Consider the following 19823-nt stretch of genomic DNA (forward strand, 5'->3'; position numbering starts at 1 on the left):
TAATTCCTTAGATAAAAAGTTTCTTTTCTTCTTTTCCCCCCCACAATCCCAATTGTCCCAAAGAGTTTTTTATGGTTTTATGATCCAATCAAGGCTCATGCAATACATACAGATTTGTCTTTTTAGTTTCTTTAATGTAGAAAAGTTCCTTATCCCACTCCCTCCCTGTGATATTGACTTGTTGTTTTGTAAAATGTCCCACATTTTGGATTGTCCAGTTCATCTTTTGAAGTCTGAATTAACTTATCTTCTTCTATTTTCTAACTGAAAGTTAGATCTAAAGACTTTATTTCATTTTGTTTAAACATTTTTGGCAAGAATACTTGATAGCTACCCTGGGAACGTCGTCTTGCACCGTATCAGGAGTGGCCGCTGCACGGGTCATGCTGGCTGCACTTGAAGAGTTATTTAGATGGGGATTGCCATAGCATGCGTGTATGAAATTTAGTTTTAACTGAACTGAATGGAGAAAAGAGAAGTAGAAGTTCAACTGAAAGAATTATTGACTTTCAAATATATATATTTCTTCGCTATAAGGATTAATATGTCTTAAAAGTCTTAAAAGATCCCTCTAAATATAAGAGGTCTAAGATCAATAAAAAATATTAAAAAGCTAAAGTTATTGAGTTTCTTTTAGACCCAGTGTTTCAATTTTTTTTTTTTTTTTTTTTTTGAGACAGAGTCTTGCTCTGTCACCCAGGCTAGAGTACAGTGGCGTGATCTCAGCTCACTGCAACCTCTGCCTCCCAGGTTCAAGTGATTCTCCTGCCTCAGCCTCCCAAGTAGCTGGGATTACCTGTGTGTGCCACCATGCCTGGCTAATTTTTGTATTTTTTAGTAGAGATGGGGTTTCACTATGTTGGCCAGGCTGGTTTCGAACTCCTGACCTCAGGTGATCCACCTGCCTCGGCCTCCCAAAGTGCTGGGATTACAGGCGTTAGCCACTGCATCTGGCCTATTGAGTAGTTTAATAACTCAGTAAGGTGGTTTAACTTAAATTAGAATGGAATTCAATATAAAGTTATGGAATATAGTCTTCTAAATTCCAGGCCTAGTAACTAGCCCTGTATGATGGTGGTTTTCTGTCTTCCAGATCAATTTATCTTTTAGAGTTGTTTTCCTCTGCATGCACTATGATCACCTCAGGTGTTGGTCATTCCATTTTCAGCAGTCGCCATGTAGCTCCTGGGTGTTTCTAAAGATATTTTCTTATGTGGCAGTTAGGTTGTTTGGTCTTAGCTGGTTTCCTTAGGTCTGCATGCTTTCTTTTAATCTCCTCCGACTGTCATATCAACTCAATTTTGAGCTTTTGTTTTATTGGTTTTATTCCTTCTGAGGTGTTCTATGGCCTGAAACAATTAGCAAGACTTCCTTCTCTTCCATGCATTAAATTTTCTTCTAGGCTGGGCTCTTTGACTTATCTTCTGTGAGCCTTTTTGTTGTTATTTTACTGTTTGTTTATTTTTTAAAATTTATTTACTTTTTATTTTTTGGAGACAGAGTCTCGCTCTGTCGCCCAGGCTGGAGTGCAGTGGCATGATCTCGGCTCACTGCAACCTCTGCCTCCTGGGTTCAAGTGATTCTCATGCCTCAGCCTCCCAAGTAGCTGGGACTACAGGTGCCCGCCACCACGTCTGGCTAATTTTTGTATTTTTAGTAGAGACGGGGTTTCACCATGTTGGACAGGCTGGTCTCGAACTCCTGACGTCAGGTGATCTGCTCACCTTGGCCTCCCAAGGTGCTGAGATTATAGGCATGAGCCACCACTCCCAGCCGGGTGACCCTTTTTGTTGTTGTTTTACTGTTTGTTTATATTGTTGCCTTGTGATTTTGCTTCATGTTACAGGTTGTATTCTCAGAGGTGTAGGAAATATGTTGGGAAGTGATGCCAGGAAGCAGAATTAGGCAGAGGGAGAAGTTGGGCTCTGAGGCAGTCACAGCAAAGGCTTCATCCCAGGGGCTCTTGAGTTGTACCGGCTCTGCAGAGCTGTCCTGAATTGGGGCAGGGGTGTAGCCGTTATACCCCTGCAGAGACCAACAGTTAAAATGCAGGCCATGCTCAGGGAGTGGACATGCTATTATCAGGCAGCTTTCTGCACCAGAGGACCCAGCTGGGGAATGGTTGCTTCTGTGTGGAAGAGGGTATGGGTGGCATGACCCAGCACTCAGTAGAGTTAATTTTATTTGCATGGTGGTACTGTCCAGCCATTCATTCTGTTTTCTCTGATAAGGTAGGGTTTTTCTTTATTCTCTTCTTAGCCTGTCTGAGACAGGTGTGTTTCCCTTCCGACATACAGATTGAGGGCTGAGTTTTGTGGGGTATTCCAGCTTTGTGAGTAGCCTGAGAAATGACTGGGAGCCAGTGAAGGGTTGAGCCAGTGCAGGTGCGGTCCTGCCTTGTAAAAATATGATGTGAGGTAGGGGTCAGGAGTCTGCATCCAAATCACCCAGTGCCGTTTGCTGAAAGATCATCTTTTCCCCACTGCTCTGCAGCATCATCTATGTCATATATCAGGTGTCCGTATATGCATGTCCCTGTCTTGACCTCTGTTCTTTTCCATTGTCCCATTGGATTATCTTTGTGCAAATACCACACAATCTCATTTATTATAATTTGAAAATGAATCCTGACATTCATTAGAGTCATTCCTCTGACTTTGTTTATCTTCAGGATTGTCTTGGGTGATATGTTTGTGCTCTTTGCCTTTCTTTTCATTCAGCTTTAGGATCAGATTGTCAGTTTCCACAAAATATCTGCTGATATTTCTGCTGAGATTACACTGATTCTATAAATAAGTTCAGGGATAATGGACCTCACCACAGTATCGAGTTTCCAACCCATGACCTTTATTTAGATCTTTAATTTTGAGAATATTGATATATAATTTTTTATACAGATGCCTTTCTTGCAAATCTTTGATTAGATTTGTTCCTGGGTTATTATCTTTTAAAACTAGTATAATGAATCACTATGTAGCCATTACCCAGTGTGCACAACCTTGCTGCATTTGTGTCCATCTCCCACTCACTCCACCATCTCCCCCCAGAGTATTTTGAAGCAAATTAAAAATATATCATGTTTAGCTGGGCACAGTGGCTCCTGCCTATAATCCCAGCACTTTGGGAGGCCGAGGTGGGCAGATCATTTGAGGTCAAGAATTTGAGACCAGCCTGGCCAGCATCATGAAACTCCGTTTCTACTAAAAATACAAAAATTAACTGGGCATGGTGGTGCGCACGTATAGTCCCAGCTACTTGGGAGGCTGAGGCAGGAGTATCGCTTGAACCCGGGAGGCGGAGGTTGCAGTGAGCTGAGATCGTGCCACTGTACTCCAGCCTGGGTGACACAGTGAGACTCCATCTCTCTCTCTCTCTCTCTATATATATATATATATAGAGAGAGAGAGAGAGAGAGAAAGAGTATAATATATATAATATAAATATATATATGTATGTGTGTGTGTATATAATGTTTAGCTGGGTGTGGTGGCATGCCCCTGTGGTCCCAGCTACTAGGGAGTCGGAGGTGGAAAGATAGCTTGAGCCATCACACCACTGCACTCCAGCCTGAGTGGCAGGAAGCTGAGGTGGGAGCATCTTATGAGCCCAGAAGATTGAGACTCCAATGAGCCATGTTTACACCATTGCATTCCAGCCTGGGCAACACAGCAAGACACGGTCTTAAAAAGAAAAAAAAAAAAGAATTAAATGAAAAGTGAACAATTTGATAAATTTTCATTTTCTCAGATTGTTTAATAACTTGTCATTATTTATTATGTACTATCTTCAGAGTTTTATATTTGCTCAACTGATTTGTTGTTCTGTGTTCTTTGTAGTTTCCCGTCACCAATTTTCCTTGGAATTGGACAGGTGAGTGAAAAAAAATAGAATTAACCTCTTATTTTGTCATCAGTGTTCATAATGACATTTTAAGTCCTTTTGTTTAAAGCTGTGGTTTGCAAATTTATTCAGCTGGCAGAGGACCAGAGGGTCATGGTACTCCTGGTGAGACAACAGGACATATTGACACTTATTTTATTTCAGTCTACAATTTAGGAACAATTATATTTATGGGAAAAACAGCTTCTTATTTTAAGTTCCTTAACTGAATTTAATTACTCTAAAGCAGGGGGCTACAAGACTCAAAGCCTCCAAGGCCTGGAGGGTAACACATGAGTTGACTGAGGACTGGGTGGGAGAGAGAATACTTGTCTCACTTAAAGTGTCAGCTTGATACTTAGTGTAAGCCATTGTGCCTGATGGGAAAAGGGTTGGGAGATGGGGTGGGACCCACCATGTTGCCCTTATTATTAGCATCAGAAGGTTTTCAAGAGAAAGAGAGTTTGAATTTTTTTTTTTTTTTTTTTGAGATGGAGTTTTGTTCTTGTTGCCCAGGCTGGAGTGCAATGGCACGATGTCAACTCACTGCCATCTCTGCCTCCCAGGTTCAAGAAATTCTTCCAGCTCAGCCTCCCAAGTAGCTAGGATTACAGGCACCTGCCACCATGGCCAGCTATTTTTGTATTTTTAGTAGAGAGGGTTTTGCCACGTTAGCTAGGCTGGTCTCGAATTCCTGACCTTGGGTGATCCGCCAGCCTTGGCCTCCCAAAGTGCTGGGATTACAAGTACAAGGATGAGCTTGGGTAAGCTTTCAAACTATGCCCATTTGGCAGTTTCTGAAATTTCCCATTTATGTTAATTTGTGGCTTGTTTATTCTTGTGGTTGTATACTGGTGATTTCCAGATAAATAGTAACAGACACCAATGTCTTTTGTTTGTTTGTTTTGATTTTGATTTAATTCATAGAGGGAAAAGCTAAACATTATGAAAATAGTACCTGTTAACTAAATTTTTAATTGTGAATCTGGAAAAGCCTGTTGTTTATGTGAGTAAACATTATCCTTTTTTTTTTTTTTATTTTTTTATTTTGCGACTGAGTCTCAGCCTGTCGCCCAGGCTGGAGTGCAGTGGTATGATCTTGGCTCACTGCAACCTCTGCCTCCCTGGTTCAAGTGATTGTTCTGCCCCAGCCTCCCGAGTAGCTGGGATTACAAGTGCACGCCACCATGCCCAGCTAATTTTTTGTATCTTTAATAGAGACAGGGTTTCACCATGTTGGCCAGGTTGGTCTCCAGCTCCTGACCTCGTGATCCACCCACCTTGGCCTCCCAAAGTGCTGGGATTACAGGCATGAGCCACTGTGCCTGGCCAAATAAACATTATTCTGATTAAATGTCTTGCTAATAAATACCTCTTTGCAACATTATTTTAGGGAGAAACAATTATAACAAGAATTTTCTTACAGTAAAAAAAAATCTTTATATTTCAATGTAAAAATATTAGAAAAAAGCATGTTAAAAAAAAAAAAGATCAGGCCGAGCACGGTGGCTCATGCCTATAATCCTAGCACTTTGGGAGGCCGAGGTGGGTGGATCACTTGAAGTCAGTAGTTTGAGACCAGCCTGGACAACATGGTGAAACTCAGTCTCTACTAAAAATACAAAAATTAGCCAGAAATTGTTTGAACATTCACTGGGAGGCAGAGGTTGCAGTGAGCCGAGATTGCACCACTGCACTCCAGCCTGGGTGACAAGCAAGACTCCCTCTCAAAAAAATCAGTGATAAGGTGCCCTTCGTAGTCTCTAAGTGAAATAAATTCATTACCCTTTAACCCAGTGGCTTATACTCAAAGGTAAAGCCTTTCTGATTTGCAATTTGTTGAGGGAAGAGGCCAGTTAGACCTAATTTTAAGTCTGAATTACATTTAAGTGTTACATTACATTAAGTAAGTGTTAGTATATTTATTTTATTTTATTTTATTTCCTTCCTTCCTCCCTCCCTCCGTCCCTCCCTCCCTCCCTTCCTTCCTTCCTCCCTTCCTCCCTTCCTTCCTTCCTTTTTTTTTTTCAGTGTCTGGCTCTGTTGCCCAGGCTGGAGTGCAGTGGTGTGATCTTGGTTCACTGCATCCTTCACCTCCTGGGCTCAAGTGATCCTCCTACCTCAGCCTTTCAAGTAGCTGGGACTACAGGCATGCACCACCACACTGGCTAATTTTTGTATTTTTTGTAGAGATAGGGTTTTGCCGTGATGCCCAGGCTGGTCTTAAACTTCTGGACTCAAGCGATCTGCCCACCTTGGCCTCCAAAGTGTTGGGATTATGGGCGTGAGCCACTGTGCCTGGCCAATGTTATTGTATTTCTTTAAGAATTATAAAGTGAGGCATAAGTACAAAGTACAGTTATAATTCAGGATGGGCTTAATTACATAAATATATTATGTTTTAAGTTTGTAAACTAGGAGCAAGGTATAGGATTATAATCATGTTGAAGGAGTCTTAAATTTTTGCATCGTAATATGGAGAGAATTGAGTAAGTTCTAAAACTTGCATGAAAGATGACATTAAGTTTTTATTTCATAATAATGATATGGAGTATTTCCAATATACCTAGGGTACTCCAGATTAAGAGGATTTGAATGAGACATTTTTGCTATACCAGCTAGATTGAAAAGCAAATCTTTAAAAGTAAAGTTTAAAGAACTTTTTTTCCTCTTTGTTGGTCTTCTGTTTTATGGAAATAATGGACTTTTTAAAAAATGTGCTTAGGTGTGGAGTTTCTTTTAAAAGAATGTTCCCGTGCCTTTATGGGGGAGGATGACTGTATGTTTAGTATATGGGAAATGTGGTCCAGGATCAATGTGTCACGTCACTGACAGTGATCACTTTTGCACATTTGTCACTCACTGTCAGGGAGACCATTCCCTTTCTCCCTCTGCCACAGTTCCATTCCTAGAGCCCTGTGAGATAATGTGTATGTGTGTCTATTGGATATTACACTTTTTTTTTTTTTTTTTTGAGATAGAGTCTTGCTCTGTCTCCCAAGCTGGAGTGCTGTGGCATGATCATGGCTCACTGGGCTCACTGCAGCCTTGACTTTCCAGGCTCAGGTGATCCTCCTACCTCAGTATCCTGAATAGCTGGGACCACAGATCACCAAGACTGGCTAATTTTTTGTATTTTTTTGTAGAGATGGGTTAGGGTTAGGGTTGCTTAGGCTGGTCTTGAGTTCCTAGGCTCAAGTGATCTTCCCGCCTCAGCTTCCCAAAGTGCTGGGATTATAGGCATGAGCCATGGCACCCAGCCAGTATTACTTCTTTTTTTTTTTTTTTTTTTTTTTTGAGACAATGGTGTCTCACTCTGGAGGGCAGTGGCGTGATCTTGGCTCACTGCAACCTCGGCCTCTCAGGTTCAAGTGATTCTCCTGTCTCAGCCTCCTGAGTAGCTAGGATTCTGCATCTGCCACCATGCCCAGCTAATTTTTGTTTTTTAGTAAAGACAGGATTTCACCATGTTGGCCTGGCTAGTCTTGAGCTCCTGACCTTAAGTAACCCACCCATCTTGGCTTCCCAAAGCGCTGTGATTATAGCTGTGAGCCACCGCGCCCTGCCCGACATTACGTTTTTTGCCTAGAGTTCTGATGGAATCTGTACTGTGGCAAGAAAAACAATTTTAATATTCTAAGAAATAGTTATTTTTTTTCTGGAACCTAGAAAATGAATTTTTTGCTATATTTCTTTTTGATGAAATGTGTTTTCTTCTGATGATGTCATTGTACCTCAAGCAATCTTTGCAGATATTTTGCTGAAGTTTCTCTCTCCCCTTTTCTTCAGATGGCAGCCACCATAATGATACTATATGTGTCCAAGCTAAACAAAATAATTCACTTCCCTGATTTTGATAAGAAAATTCCTGTAAAGGTAAGTAATGAAAAGTATATATGACTGTGATAGAAGATGTGAAAATACACATTGATTTTAGAGTACAGGTCCATTTCTATACACACTGGACTTCTTGCCTGCACTAGATAGAAACTTTTTTTTTTTGTTTGAGATAGACTCTTGCTCTGTCACCCAGGCTGGAGTGCAATGGTGCGATCTTGGCTCACTGCAATCTCTGCCTCTTGGGTTCAAGTGATTCTCGTGCCTCAGCCTCCTGAGTAGCTGGGATTACAGGTGCCTGCCACCATGCCTGGCTAATTTTTTTTTTTTTTTTTGTATTTTTAGTAGAGATGGGGTTTCACCATGTTGGTCAGGCTGGTCTCGAACTCCTGACCTCAAGTGATCCACCCACCTTGGCCTCCCAAAATGCTTGGATTACAGGTGTGAGCCACCATGCCTGGCCAAGAAACCTTTTAATAAAGACTGTATATCATTTAGTTGTCCATTTATGTAATGCAATAGTAGTAAAAGTATGTGCTTAACAACTGACATCAAATAAATGAATACTGTGTGTCTTGGGAAGTGAGAGAACTCTAAATTAGGCATTAGCAAACTTTTTTGGTAAAGGGTCAGACCATCTCTTGTAATTATTCACCTCTGCCACTGTACCATGAAAGTAGCCCTTGATGACATTTAAATGGGTTGATGTCCATGTGTTCCAATAAAACTTTATTTACATAAACAAGGGCTGGGTTGGATTTGGGCCCTAGTTTACTGATTTCTGTTTTCAGTTTTCATTTTTATCCTGGACTGACAAAAGCTGTGAGTGGAATGAAGAATGCAATTTGATATACATAGAAATACGCAGTTTTTTCCATCCTGGAACTAGAAACATAAAATCTGCCATTCCTTCCTGGACTGTGGAATGGAACTAACGTTTGTTGAACAGTTGCTGGGTTCCAGACATTAGGGCAGGCATTTAATTCTTAGACCAGTCGCATACAACAGGTGGTATTTATGGATTATGACAGCATTTAGGTTTAAATTAGACTGTCAGTTCCCTGAGGGTGAGGGCCTCATGGGGCTGGTTTGCTGCCGTTTCTCTAGTGCTTGGAAAAATGCCAGTATCTAGCACTGGACTATTTATCAGACAGACCAAAGAAGCACATGCTTACAGCATCAGTAATCAGGGGAGCCCAGTGTGGTGGCTCACGCCTATAATCCCAGCGACTCGGGGAGATCAAGGCAGGAGGATCGCCTGAGGCCAGGAGTTGGAGGTCAGTGTGGGGAACATAGTAAGATATTGTCTCAAAAAAAAAAAAAAAAAAATCCAGGTGCGGTGGCTCACGCCTGTAATCCCAGCACTTTGGGAGGCCAAGGCAGGCAGATCATGAGGTCAAGAGATCGAGACAAGCCTGGCCAACATGGTGAAACCCCGTCTCTACTGAATATACAAAAAAATTAGCTGGGCGTGGTGGCACACACCTGTAGTCCCAGCTACTTGGGAGGCTGAGGCAGTAGAATTGCTTGAACCCGGGAGGCAGAGGTTGCAGTGAGCTGAGATCGTGCCACTGCACTCCAGCCTGGGCGACAGAGTGAGACCCCATCTCAAAAACAAACAAACAAACAAACAAAAAACAGGGACATCCAGAAAAAGAGAAAAATAAAAGGTTGAAGTATATGAAAGCTGTCAATCTAATCATCATGAGAAAAACCAGAATATTACTGGGCTTACTTACTCTTACTTTATGGTATAGTATAATTTTAAAACATTTTAAAATGGTAAAATCTAATCTATACGTAGAGAAAAAGGCATCCTATTTGAATTGTAGTTGAATGAATAATTACCCTTGTAAACCATTACTTAGGTCATGAAATGGGATCACAAAGTCTTCCTTACCCACTATCCTAACTTTTCTAACAATAATTTTCTTGCTTTCTTTGTAATTATTCTAAATCTAGATGCATCCCTAAACTCTTTTTTTTTTTTTTTTTTGAGACAGAGTTTTGCTCTTGTTGCCCAGGCTGGAGTGCAATAGTGCCATCTCAGCTCACTGCGACCTCCATCTCCTGGGTTCAAGTGATTCTCCTGCCTCAGACTCCTGAGTAGCTGGGATTACAGGCATGCGCCACCATGCCTGGCTAGTTTTTTATTTTTAGTAGAGACGGGGTTTCTCCATGTTGGTCAGGCTGGTCCCGAACTCCTGACCTCAGGTGATCCACCCGCCTTGGCCTCCCAAAGTGCTGGGATTGCAGGCTTGAGTCACCACACCCAGCCACATCCCTAAATTCTGTAGTCTCGTTTTACCTGCTCTTAAACTTGAGATAAAGGGAATCTAACTCTATCTTCTTATGTATCTTGCTTCTTTCACTTAATATTATGATGGTGAAATTCATCTGCGTTGTGTGTGGCTGTATTCTTTTATTTTCATTGTATGACTATACCACAATTTACTTACCTGTTCTATTGTTCATGGTAATTTGGATGTTTCCAGTTTGGGGGCTAGAAAAATAAAAAGTACCACTCTGAACATGCTTATAGTTGGACCCTGGCGTACATGTGTTAGCTGGGGCTGCCGTAACAAAATACCCCTGGCCAGGTGGCTTCAACAACAGAAATGGATCTCCTCACAGTTCTGGAGGCGAGAAGTCCAGGACCAAGGTGCTGGCAGGGTTGACTTCTGGTGAGGCTTTGCGTCCTGGCTTACAGACAGCCACCTTCTCACTGTGTCCTCAATGGCCTTTCCTCTGTGTGTGCACTCCTGGTATCTCTTCCACTTCTTTTTTTTTTTTTTTTTTTTTCTGTTTTTGTTTTCATTTTTATTATTATTTTGAGACAGGTTCTAGCTCTGTCACCCAGGCTGGAGTGCAGTGGTACATCCACAGCTCACTGCAGCCTCGAACTCATGGGTCCAAGTGATCTGATCCTCCTGCCTCAGCCTCCCAAGTAGCTGGGACTACAAGCATTTGCTACCATGCCTTGCTAATTTAAAAAAATTTTGTAGGGACAGGGTCTCACTATGTTGCCAGGGCTGGTCTTGAACTCCTGGGCTTAAGCTATCTTCCTGTGTTGGCCTCCCAAAGTGTTACAATTTCAGGTGTGAGCCACCGTGCCTGGCCTCTTCTCTTCATATAGGGACACCAGTCTTGTTGGGCTAGGGCTGTACCACTATGCCCTCATGTAACCTGAATTACCTTGGTTAAGACCTCATCTCCAAATACAGTCGTCACATTGGGGATTAGGGCTTCAACATATGAATGTGGGGAAAAACAAGATTCAGTTCATAACAGTGCATATGAGTGAGGAATGTGTCTATCAGAGAGTGGAACTGCTGGCCCCTGGGGCGTGCATATCTTCAGCTTCAATATGTATCATTGAACTGTTCTTCATGGTGGCTATACCAATTCACCTTCTGACAAACGTGCATGAAAGTCCCTGTTGCTTCATATTCTTGGTATGTGAGTCATTTTAAATTTGGCTAATCTGGGCTGGGCATGGTGGCTCACACCTGTAATCCCAGCACTTTGGGAGGCTGAGGCAGGCAGATCACCTGAGACCAGGAGTTCGAGACCAGCCTGGCCACCATGGCAAAACCCCATCTCTACTAAAAATACAAAAAAGTAGCTGAGCGTGGTGGCGGGTGCCTGTAATCCCAGCTACTCGGGAGACTGAGGCAGGAGAACTGCTTGAACCTGGGAGGTGGAGGTTGCAGTGAGCCAAGATCACACCATTGCACTCCAGCCTGGGCAATAAGAGCAAAACTCTGTCTCAAAAAATAAATAAATTTTGCTAATCTGGTGGGTGTGTCGTGACATCTTATGGGCTTTAGTTTGCATTTCCCTGATAACTAGTGAAGAGGAGCACCTTTTCTTTTTCTTTTTTTTTTTTTTTGAGATGAAGTCTTGCTCTGTTGCCCAAGCTGGAGTGCAGTGGTGCAGTTTTGGCTCACTGCAACCTCTGCCCGCTGGGTTCAAGCGATTCTCCTGCCTCAGCCTCCCGAGTAGCTGGGACTATAGACGTGTGCAACCATGCCCAGTTAATTTTTGTATTTTTAGTAGAGATGGGGTTTCGCTGTGTTGGTCAGTCTGGTCTCGAACTCCTGACCTCATGATCCGCCTACCTTGGCCTCCCAGAGTGCTGGGATTACAGGCGTGAGCCACCACGCCCCGTCAAAATCATTTTTTTAATGCCTGTTTGAAGATCCTCTCTGGTGAAATGTCTGTCACCATTTTCATATGTGAAGGAAAATGCTTATTGGAGTTCTAACCAAATATTTCTTTTTTTTTTTAATTGAAGCTGTTTCCTCTGCCTCTCCTCTACGTTGGAAACCACATAAGTGGATTATCAAGCACAAGTAAATTAAGGTAGAGTACAGGGTAATGGCTGGTGGAAAGTTCCTCACCTCTGTGCTGCCAGTGGTACAAAGACCAAGATTGATTTTTGCCATTGATAGTGCTTGTGCTATATATAGAATACAATAATATTTAGTAATTTAAGAAAGTAAGGTGGAGTTTTGAGTTTAATTGGCCAATGATTTTAGGAATGTTAAAAAGCTTATATTTTTTTATTATATTCAAGCCTGAACATAGAATATGAGGGCTGTAGACATTAAGGTAGAGAAGGTCTGATTTATCCAGGTAGGATTGTTGGTATGAATATGATTTTGTGTGACTTTTGGTTTCATCTCAGTTTTATAAGAGCAGGAACATCCCCTCAGCCTTGGCGTAGACCAGGTTTGGAGCAGGGAAAAATAATGACAGACATTTTCAAGTGCGTGCTATATACTTCTGAAATTTGCGTCTGCATTTATTTCAGGGTCTTTTGTTTTTGAGATGGAGTCTCACTCTGTCTCCCAGGTTGGAGTGCAGTGGTATTATCTTGACTCACTGCAACCTCCATCTTCCGAGCTCAAGCGATTCTCCTGCCTCAGCCTCCCAAGTAGCTGGGATTATAGGCGCCTGCCGCCACACCTGGCTGTTTTGTATTTTTAGTAGAGACGGGGTTTTACCATGTTGGCCAGTCTGGTCTTGAACTCCTGACCTCAGGTGATCCATCTGCCTCGGCCTCCCAAAGTGCTGGGATTACAGGTGTGAGCCACTGCGCCCGGCCTATTTCAGGGTCTTTTGATTATGGGGCACGTAATACCTTATCCTTCTTGGAATGCTATTAAATGGATCAGTTTCACTGTTAATGATTTTTTTTTTTTTTTTTTTTTGAGACGGAGTCTCGCTCTGTCGCCCAGGCTAGAGTGCAGTGGCACAATCACAATCTTGGCTCACTGCAAGCTCCACCTCCTGGGTTCAAGCCATTCTCCAGCCTCAGCCTCCCCGGTAGCTGGGACTACAGGCGCCCGCCACTACACCTGGCTAATTTTTTGTATTTTAACAGAGACGGGGTTTCACCGCATTAGCCAGGATGGTCTTGATCTCCTGACCTCGTGATCCGCCCGCCTCGGCCTCCCAAAGTGCTGGGATTACAGGCGTGAGCCACCGCGCCCGGCCACTGTTAATGATTTTAAGGGGTTGATATCTTATCTTTTTTTTGAGATGGAGTCTTGCTCAGTCACCCAGGCTGGAGTGTAGTGGTGCGATCTTGGCTCACTGCAACCTCCACCTCTTGGGTTCAAGCGATTCTCCTGCCTCAGCCTCCCAAGTAGCTGGGATTCTGAACCTGCCACCATGCCCAGCTAATTTTTGTATTTTTAGTAAAGATGAGGTTTCACCATGTTGGCCAGGCTAGTCTTGAACTCCTGACCTCAAGTAATCCTCCTGTCTTGGCCTCCCAAAGTACTTGGATTACAGGCATGAGCCACCGCACCCAACCTAAACTTTTTTGATAAGGACAAATTTTCACCACTTCATATAGGAAAAGCAGGGTAAAAGCTTCCTTTATCAATATTTGGACTAATAAATTAGTGTCCTGACACCTTCAGTAGTGACCAGGGAGGGTTGTTTTTTGTTTGTTTGTTGTTGTTTTTTCCTATCATGGATTCATGGTTTTTCATTTGCTTGATACAAGTCCTTTATCAAATATGTGTTTTGCAAATATTTTTTTCCTAGTTTGTGGCTTATCTTTTTATTTTCTTAACATGTCTTTCACTGAGCAGAGGTTTTTAATTTTAATGAAGTTCACAATCATTTTTTTTCTTTCATGGATTATACTTCTGGTTTTGAATTTGAAGCTCATCATCAAACCAAGATTACTCAAATTTTCTATGCTATCTTCCAGAATTTTTATAGTTTACATTTTACGTTTAGTTCTCTACAAATTTGCCTACTCTAGACATCTCATACAAGTAGAATCATACAATATGTTTGCCTTTTTTGTCTGGCTTATTCACTTACATAATATTTTCAAGGTTTATCCGTGTTATATTAGGTATCAGAATTTAATTCCTTTTTCAGGCTGATTAATATTCCATTGCAGGTATATATATATATTACATTTTGTTTATCCATTTATACAAATATTATTTATTTATTTATTTTTGAGACAGGGTCTTGTTTTATTACCCAGGCTGGAGTGCAGTGGTGCGATCACAGCTCACTGCAGCCTCACCCTGCTGGGCTCAAGTGATTCTCCTGTCTGGGTCTCCTGAGTAGCTGTGGCTACAGGTGTGCACCACCACGCCTGGCTTATTTTTATATTTTTTATAGAGACTAGGTCTCACAATGTTGCCCAGGCTGATCTTGAACTCCTGAGCTCAAGCAATCTGCCTGCTCTGGCCTCCCAAAGTGTTGAGATTACAGGAATGAGCCACTGTGCCCAGCCTATAAAAGTTTTTAATTTTGATGAATTCCAGTTTTTCTATGTATTTCTTTTGTTGCTTGTGCTTTTGATGTTTTATCTAAGGCTTTGCCTAACCGAAGGGTCATAAAGATTTACTTCTATACTTTCTTCTAAGAATGTTATAGTTTTAGATCCTATGTCCAGGTCTTTAATACATTTCAGTTAATTAAAAATTTTTTTCTTTTAAGTGATGAGGTCTTTCTGTGTTGCTGTGTTACCCAGACTCAAACGCAGTAGCTTTCACTGGTGCAATCGTGGCTCACTGTGGCCTCAAACTCCTGGGCTCAAATGATTCTCCACCTCAGCCTCTCGAGTACCTGGGACTGCAGGCACATGCGACAGTACCCAGCTCTTGGGTTAATTTTTTATATATGGTGTGAGATAGAAGTTCAAATTCATTTTTTTTTTTTGCATGTGGATGTTTAGTTGTTCCAGCACCATTTGTTGAAAAGGCTGTTCTTTTTCCATTGTATTGTCTTGGCACCCTGGTAGAAAATCAATTGATCATAATTTTAAGAATGTATTCTATTGATTGTATATCTATCTTTATTTTTTTTGAGACGGAGTTTCGCTCTTGTTGCCCAGGCTGGAGTGCAGTAGACGATCTTGGCTTACCACAACCTCCGCCTCCCAGGTTCAAGCAATTCTCCTGCCTCAGCCTCCCGAGTAGCTGGGATTACAGGCATGCACCACCACGCCCAGCTAATTTTGTATTTTTAGTAGAGACGAGGTTTCACCATGTTGAGGCTGGTCTCGAACTCCTAACCTCAGGTGACCTACCCGCCTCGGCCTCCCAGAGTGCTGGGATTACAGGCGTGAGCCACCGCGCCCAGCCTATCTATCTTTATTATTATTTTTTTGAGACAGGGTCTTGCTGTGTCACCCAGGCTGGAGTGTGGTGGCACAGTCACCACTCACTGCAGCCTTGACCTCCCAGGCTCAAGCGATCCTCCCACCTCAGCCTCCCAAGTAGCTGGGACCACAAGTGTGCACCAGCACACCTGGCTAATAATTGTTTTAATTTTTTGTAGAGATAGAATTTCACCCTGTTGCCCAGGCTGGTCTCGAACTCCTGGGCCCAAGGGATCCGCCTGCCTCAGCCTCTTAAATTGTTGGGATTATTGGAGTGAGCCACCATGCCCAGCCAGCCAGCTAGCTTCCTTTCCTTTCCTTTCCTTTCCTTTCCTTTCCTTTCCTTTCCTTTCCTTTCCTTTCCTTTCCTGTCCTGTCCTGTCCTGTCCTTTCCTGTCCCTTCCCTTCCCCTTCCCCTTCCCCTCCCCTTCCCCTTCCCCTTCCCCTTCCCCTTCCCCTTCCCCTTTCCCTTCCTTTCCTTCCCCTTCCCCTTCCCCTTCCCCTTCCCCTTCCCTTTCCTTTCCTTTCCTTTCCTTTCCTTTCCTTTCCTTTCCTTTCCTTTCCTTTCCTTTCCTTTCCTTTCCTTTCCTTTCCTTTCCTTTCCTTTCCTTTCTTACCAGTACTAGCTAGTCTTGATTATTGTAACTTTGTATTAAGTTTTGAAATTGGAAAGTGTAAGTACACCAACCTTGTTCTTCTTTTTCAAGATAGTTTTGATTTTTTAATTCTCTTGCATTTCTGTATTAATTTTAAAATTAGCTTGTCAATTTCTGCAAAAAAAAAAAAAAAAAAGAATAAATAAAGCCAGCTAAGATTTCATAGGGATTGTGTTGAATCTGTGATTTAGTTTGTTAGTGTTGCTGTAAAGGACTACCTGAGGCTGGGTAATTTATGAAGAAAAAAGGTTCGTGTGCTTCACAGTTCTGCAGGCTGTGCAAGAAGCATGGCACCAGCATCTGCATCTGGTGAGGGCCTCAGGCCCTCCTGGCAGAAGGGGAAGGGGAGCCAGTGCATGCAGTGATCTTGTGGCAAGAGAGGGGGTGCTATCAGGCTCCTTTAACAATCAACCTTCATGGGAATTAACAGAGTGAGAACTCACTCCCCCTACCCCTGTTGATTAATCTATCCATGAAGAATCAGCCCCCACCGCTGAAACATTGCCCACCAGGCTCTACCTCCAACATGGGGATCCAATTTTAACATGAGGCATAAAGGGTCAAATATCCAAACTGTAGCAATCTGTGTATCTATTTGAAGAGTATTTTTGATAACATAAGGTTTTAATAACATAAGGTCTTTTGATCCATGAACATGGAGTGTCTTTCCATTTATTTAGGTCTTCATTACTTTCTTTTTTTAATTTAAAAATTTTCTTAGAAGGCCAGGCACAGTGGCTCACACCTGTAATCCCAGCACTTTGGAAGCCGAGGCAGGTGGATCACCTGAGGTCAGGGGTTCGAGACCAGCCTGGCCAACATGGTGAAACACTGTCTCTACTAAAAATACAAACATTAGCTGGGTGTGGTGGTGGATACCTGTAATCCCAGCTACTTGGGAGGCTGAGGCAGGAGAATTGCTTGAACCCAGGAGGTGGAAGTTGCTGTGAGCCAAGATGATGCCATTGCACTCCAGCCTGGGCAATGAGCGAAACTCCGTTTCAAAAAAAAAAAAAATTTTTTTTTTCTTAGAGACAATATCTCACTCTGTTGCCCAGGCTGGAGTACAAGTGGCATGATCATAGCTCACTGCAGTAGCCTCGACCTCCTGTGCTCAAGCCATCCTCTTGTCTCAGCCCCTGCTCCGAGTGGCTGAGACTACAGGCATTCACTACTGTGCCCGGTTAATTTAAAAAACATGTTTTTTTTTGGCTTGGTGTGGTGGCTTATGTCTGTAGTCCCAGCACTTTGGGAGGCCAAGGCAGGTGGATCACTTGAGGTCAGGAGTTCGAGACCCAGCCTGGTCAACATGGTGAAACCGCATCTATACTAAAAATACAAAAATTAGCCAGGCGTGGTAGTGCACGCCTATAATCCCAGCTACTCGGGTGGCTGAGGCACAAGAATTGCCTGAGCCAGGAGGCGGAGGTTGCAGTGCACCAAGATCACGCCACTGCACTCCAGCCTGGGCAACAGAGCAAGACCCTGTCTCAAAGTAGAGACAGGGTCTTGCTCTGTTGCCCAGGCTGGTCTCAACCTCCTGGCCTCAAGCAATTCTTCCACTTCAGCCTCCCAAAGTGCTGGGATTGTAGGCATGAACCACCGCACCTGGTTCCTTTAATTTTTTTTAACAATGTTTTGTAGTTTTCTGCACACAAGTCTTACACTTCTTTTGCTAAAATTGTGTCTAAGAATTTTATTCTTTTTGATGCTATCTTAGATGAAATTGCTTTGCTAACTTAATTTTTTTTTTTTGAGACAGAGTCTTGCTCTGTTGCCCAGGCTGGAGTGCAGTGGTGCGATCTTGGCTTACTGCAACCTCTGCTTCCTAGGTTCAAGCAATTCTCCTGCCTTAGCCTCCCGAGTAACTGGGATTATAGTCACGCACCACTATGTCCAGCTAATTTTTTGTATTTTTAGTATAGGTGGGGTTTCACCATGTTGGCCAGGCTGGTCTTGAACTCCTGACCTCTCAATTCATCCACCCACCTTGGCCTCCCAAAATGTTGGGATTACAGGCGTGAGCCACTGTGCCCAGCCTAATTTCATTTTTGGATTGCTCATTGCTAGCGTATATTCAGAGTTGACTTTTGTATATTCGTTTTGTTTCCTGCACATTTGCTTGATTCACTTACTGTAGTTCTAATAATTTTTAAGTGGATCCCTTAGGATTTTCTGTATAGAAGATGTTCTCTGCAAACAGAGATAGCTTTAGTTCTTCCTTTCCAAATGAGATGTTTGTTTTTTCTAACTGCACTGTCTAGAACCTCAAATACAGTGTTGAATAGATAAAGTAGTGAGAGTGAACATCCTGGTCTTGTTCCTAATAATAGGGGGAAAACATTCACCTTTTAACCATGAAGTATACCTTATTTGCTTTTAAAAGGCATAATCTAGAATACTTTTTGAATGTAATTATAAATATAAAATGTTTTGTTGTTGTTGTTGCAGCTTTGAAAAATGTAGGTCCAGCCAGTCTCATAAGACATCTTTAGGTGTGAATATAAAGTTCCTGAACATTCTTTCTGCAGCTGCTCTCTGGATGCAGTGTGGTTGATGATGTGAAGCCTGTGCTGGGGTCTGGTTGGCTGAGCTGCCACTCTCCTCCTGTACTGCTGTTCCGGCTCTGACTTTCTTTCCCTAGCTCATTGGCTGCTCAGGGTCGCATCTAGAAGCAGGTGGAGATGGGCTGGCATTTGGCAGCCCTGGCAGTCTGTTGACTATGCATTGAGCTGCATCCTGGAATCTCTGGGTGTTAGGAGTGGGTAGAAGGTTATTAACTATATATTTTAAGGCAGTATAGCCTTATTACATAAAATTTGGGCAAGAAAATCACCCATAATTCTACGTTTTAACATACAATTTTAAATACTCATTTTCAGCCCAGCGCAGTGGCTCACACTTATAATCCCATCATTTTGGGAGGCTGAGGCAGGTGGATCGCCTGAGATTAGGAGTTCAGGACCAGCCTGGCCAACATGGCAAAACCTCATTTCAACTAAATATACAAAAATTAGCCGGGTGTGGTGGTGTAATCCCAGCTACCCGAGAGGCTGAGGCAGGAGAATCGCTTGAACCCGGGAGGTGGGGATTGCAGTGAGCTGAGATCACGCCACTGCACTCCAGCCTGGGTGACAGAGTGAGACTCTATCTCAAAATAAATAAATAAATAAATAATCCTTTGCAGCTCTTTTCTGTATGCAGAATGTATCTTGTTACAGTTGTAGATCCGACATGGTTTTGTATCCATTTGTTTTATTTAATATTCATTTTCTAATAGTATTTGTATTACAGAGTTATAGTATCATGTTCCCTCAACTGAATATATCATAATTTAACCATTATGATGTCTGACATTTAGGTTGTTTGTGATGTTTTTCCCACAGACACTGCAGGGAACACATTTATGCATGTGGTTTTTTTTCTGTCTTTCGATTATTACCTTAGAATAAGTTTCCCAAGAAGAAGTAATCAGGTCCAAGGTCAGAACCTTTTTTTATTTTTTTGAGACAGAGGTTGCAGTGGTGCGATCTTGGCTCACTGCAACCTCCGCCTCCCGGGTTCAAGCAATTCTCCTGCCTCAGCCTCCCGAGTAGCTGGGACTGCAGGTGCACACCACCATGGCTGGCTAATTTTTGTATTTTTAGTAGAGACAGAGTGTCACCATGTTGGCCAGTGTGGTGTCAAACTCCTGACCTCAAGTGATCCGCCCGCCTTGGCCTCCCAAAGTGCTGGGATTACAGGCGAAAGCCACCATGCCCAGTCAGTCAGGACTATTTAATGATGACGCATAGGCCTGACTTGATTTG

General features: G+C 42.6%; 1 protein-coding gene across 6 annotated transcripts in view; it reads left to right on the top strand.

Moving 5' to 3' along the window:
* SLC35D2 (solute carrier family 35 member D2) overlaps nucleotides 1-19823 on the top strand; it is a 71485-nt gene that overhangs the window by 11842 nt on the left and 39820 nt on the right. For all 6 annotated transcript variants that reach the window (XR_008656589.1, XM_055271809.2, XM_055271812.2 and 3 more), the window contains exons 2-4: nucleotides 3837-3870; nucleotides 7669-7755; nucleotides 12014-12081. Coding sequence is in view for 5 of the 6 variants with exons in the window: in XM_055271809.2 (XP_055127784.1) it covers nucleotides 3837-3870; nucleotides 7669-7755; nucleotides 12014-12081 (189 nt within the window). In the remaining variant the exon portion in view is untranslated. The remainder of the gene's footprint in view (nucleotides 1-3836; nucleotides 3871-7668; nucleotides 7756-12013; nucleotides 12082-19823) is intronic.

The sequence above is a fragment of the Symphalangus syndactylus genome, chromosome 3, assembly GCF_028878055.3.
Source record: "Symphalangus syndactylus isolate Jambi chromosome 3, NHGRI_mSymSyn1-v2.1_pri, whole genome shotgun sequence".
Lineage (NCBI taxonomy): Eukaryota > Metazoa > Chordata > Mammalia > Primates > Hylobatidae > Symphalangus > Symphalangus syndactylus.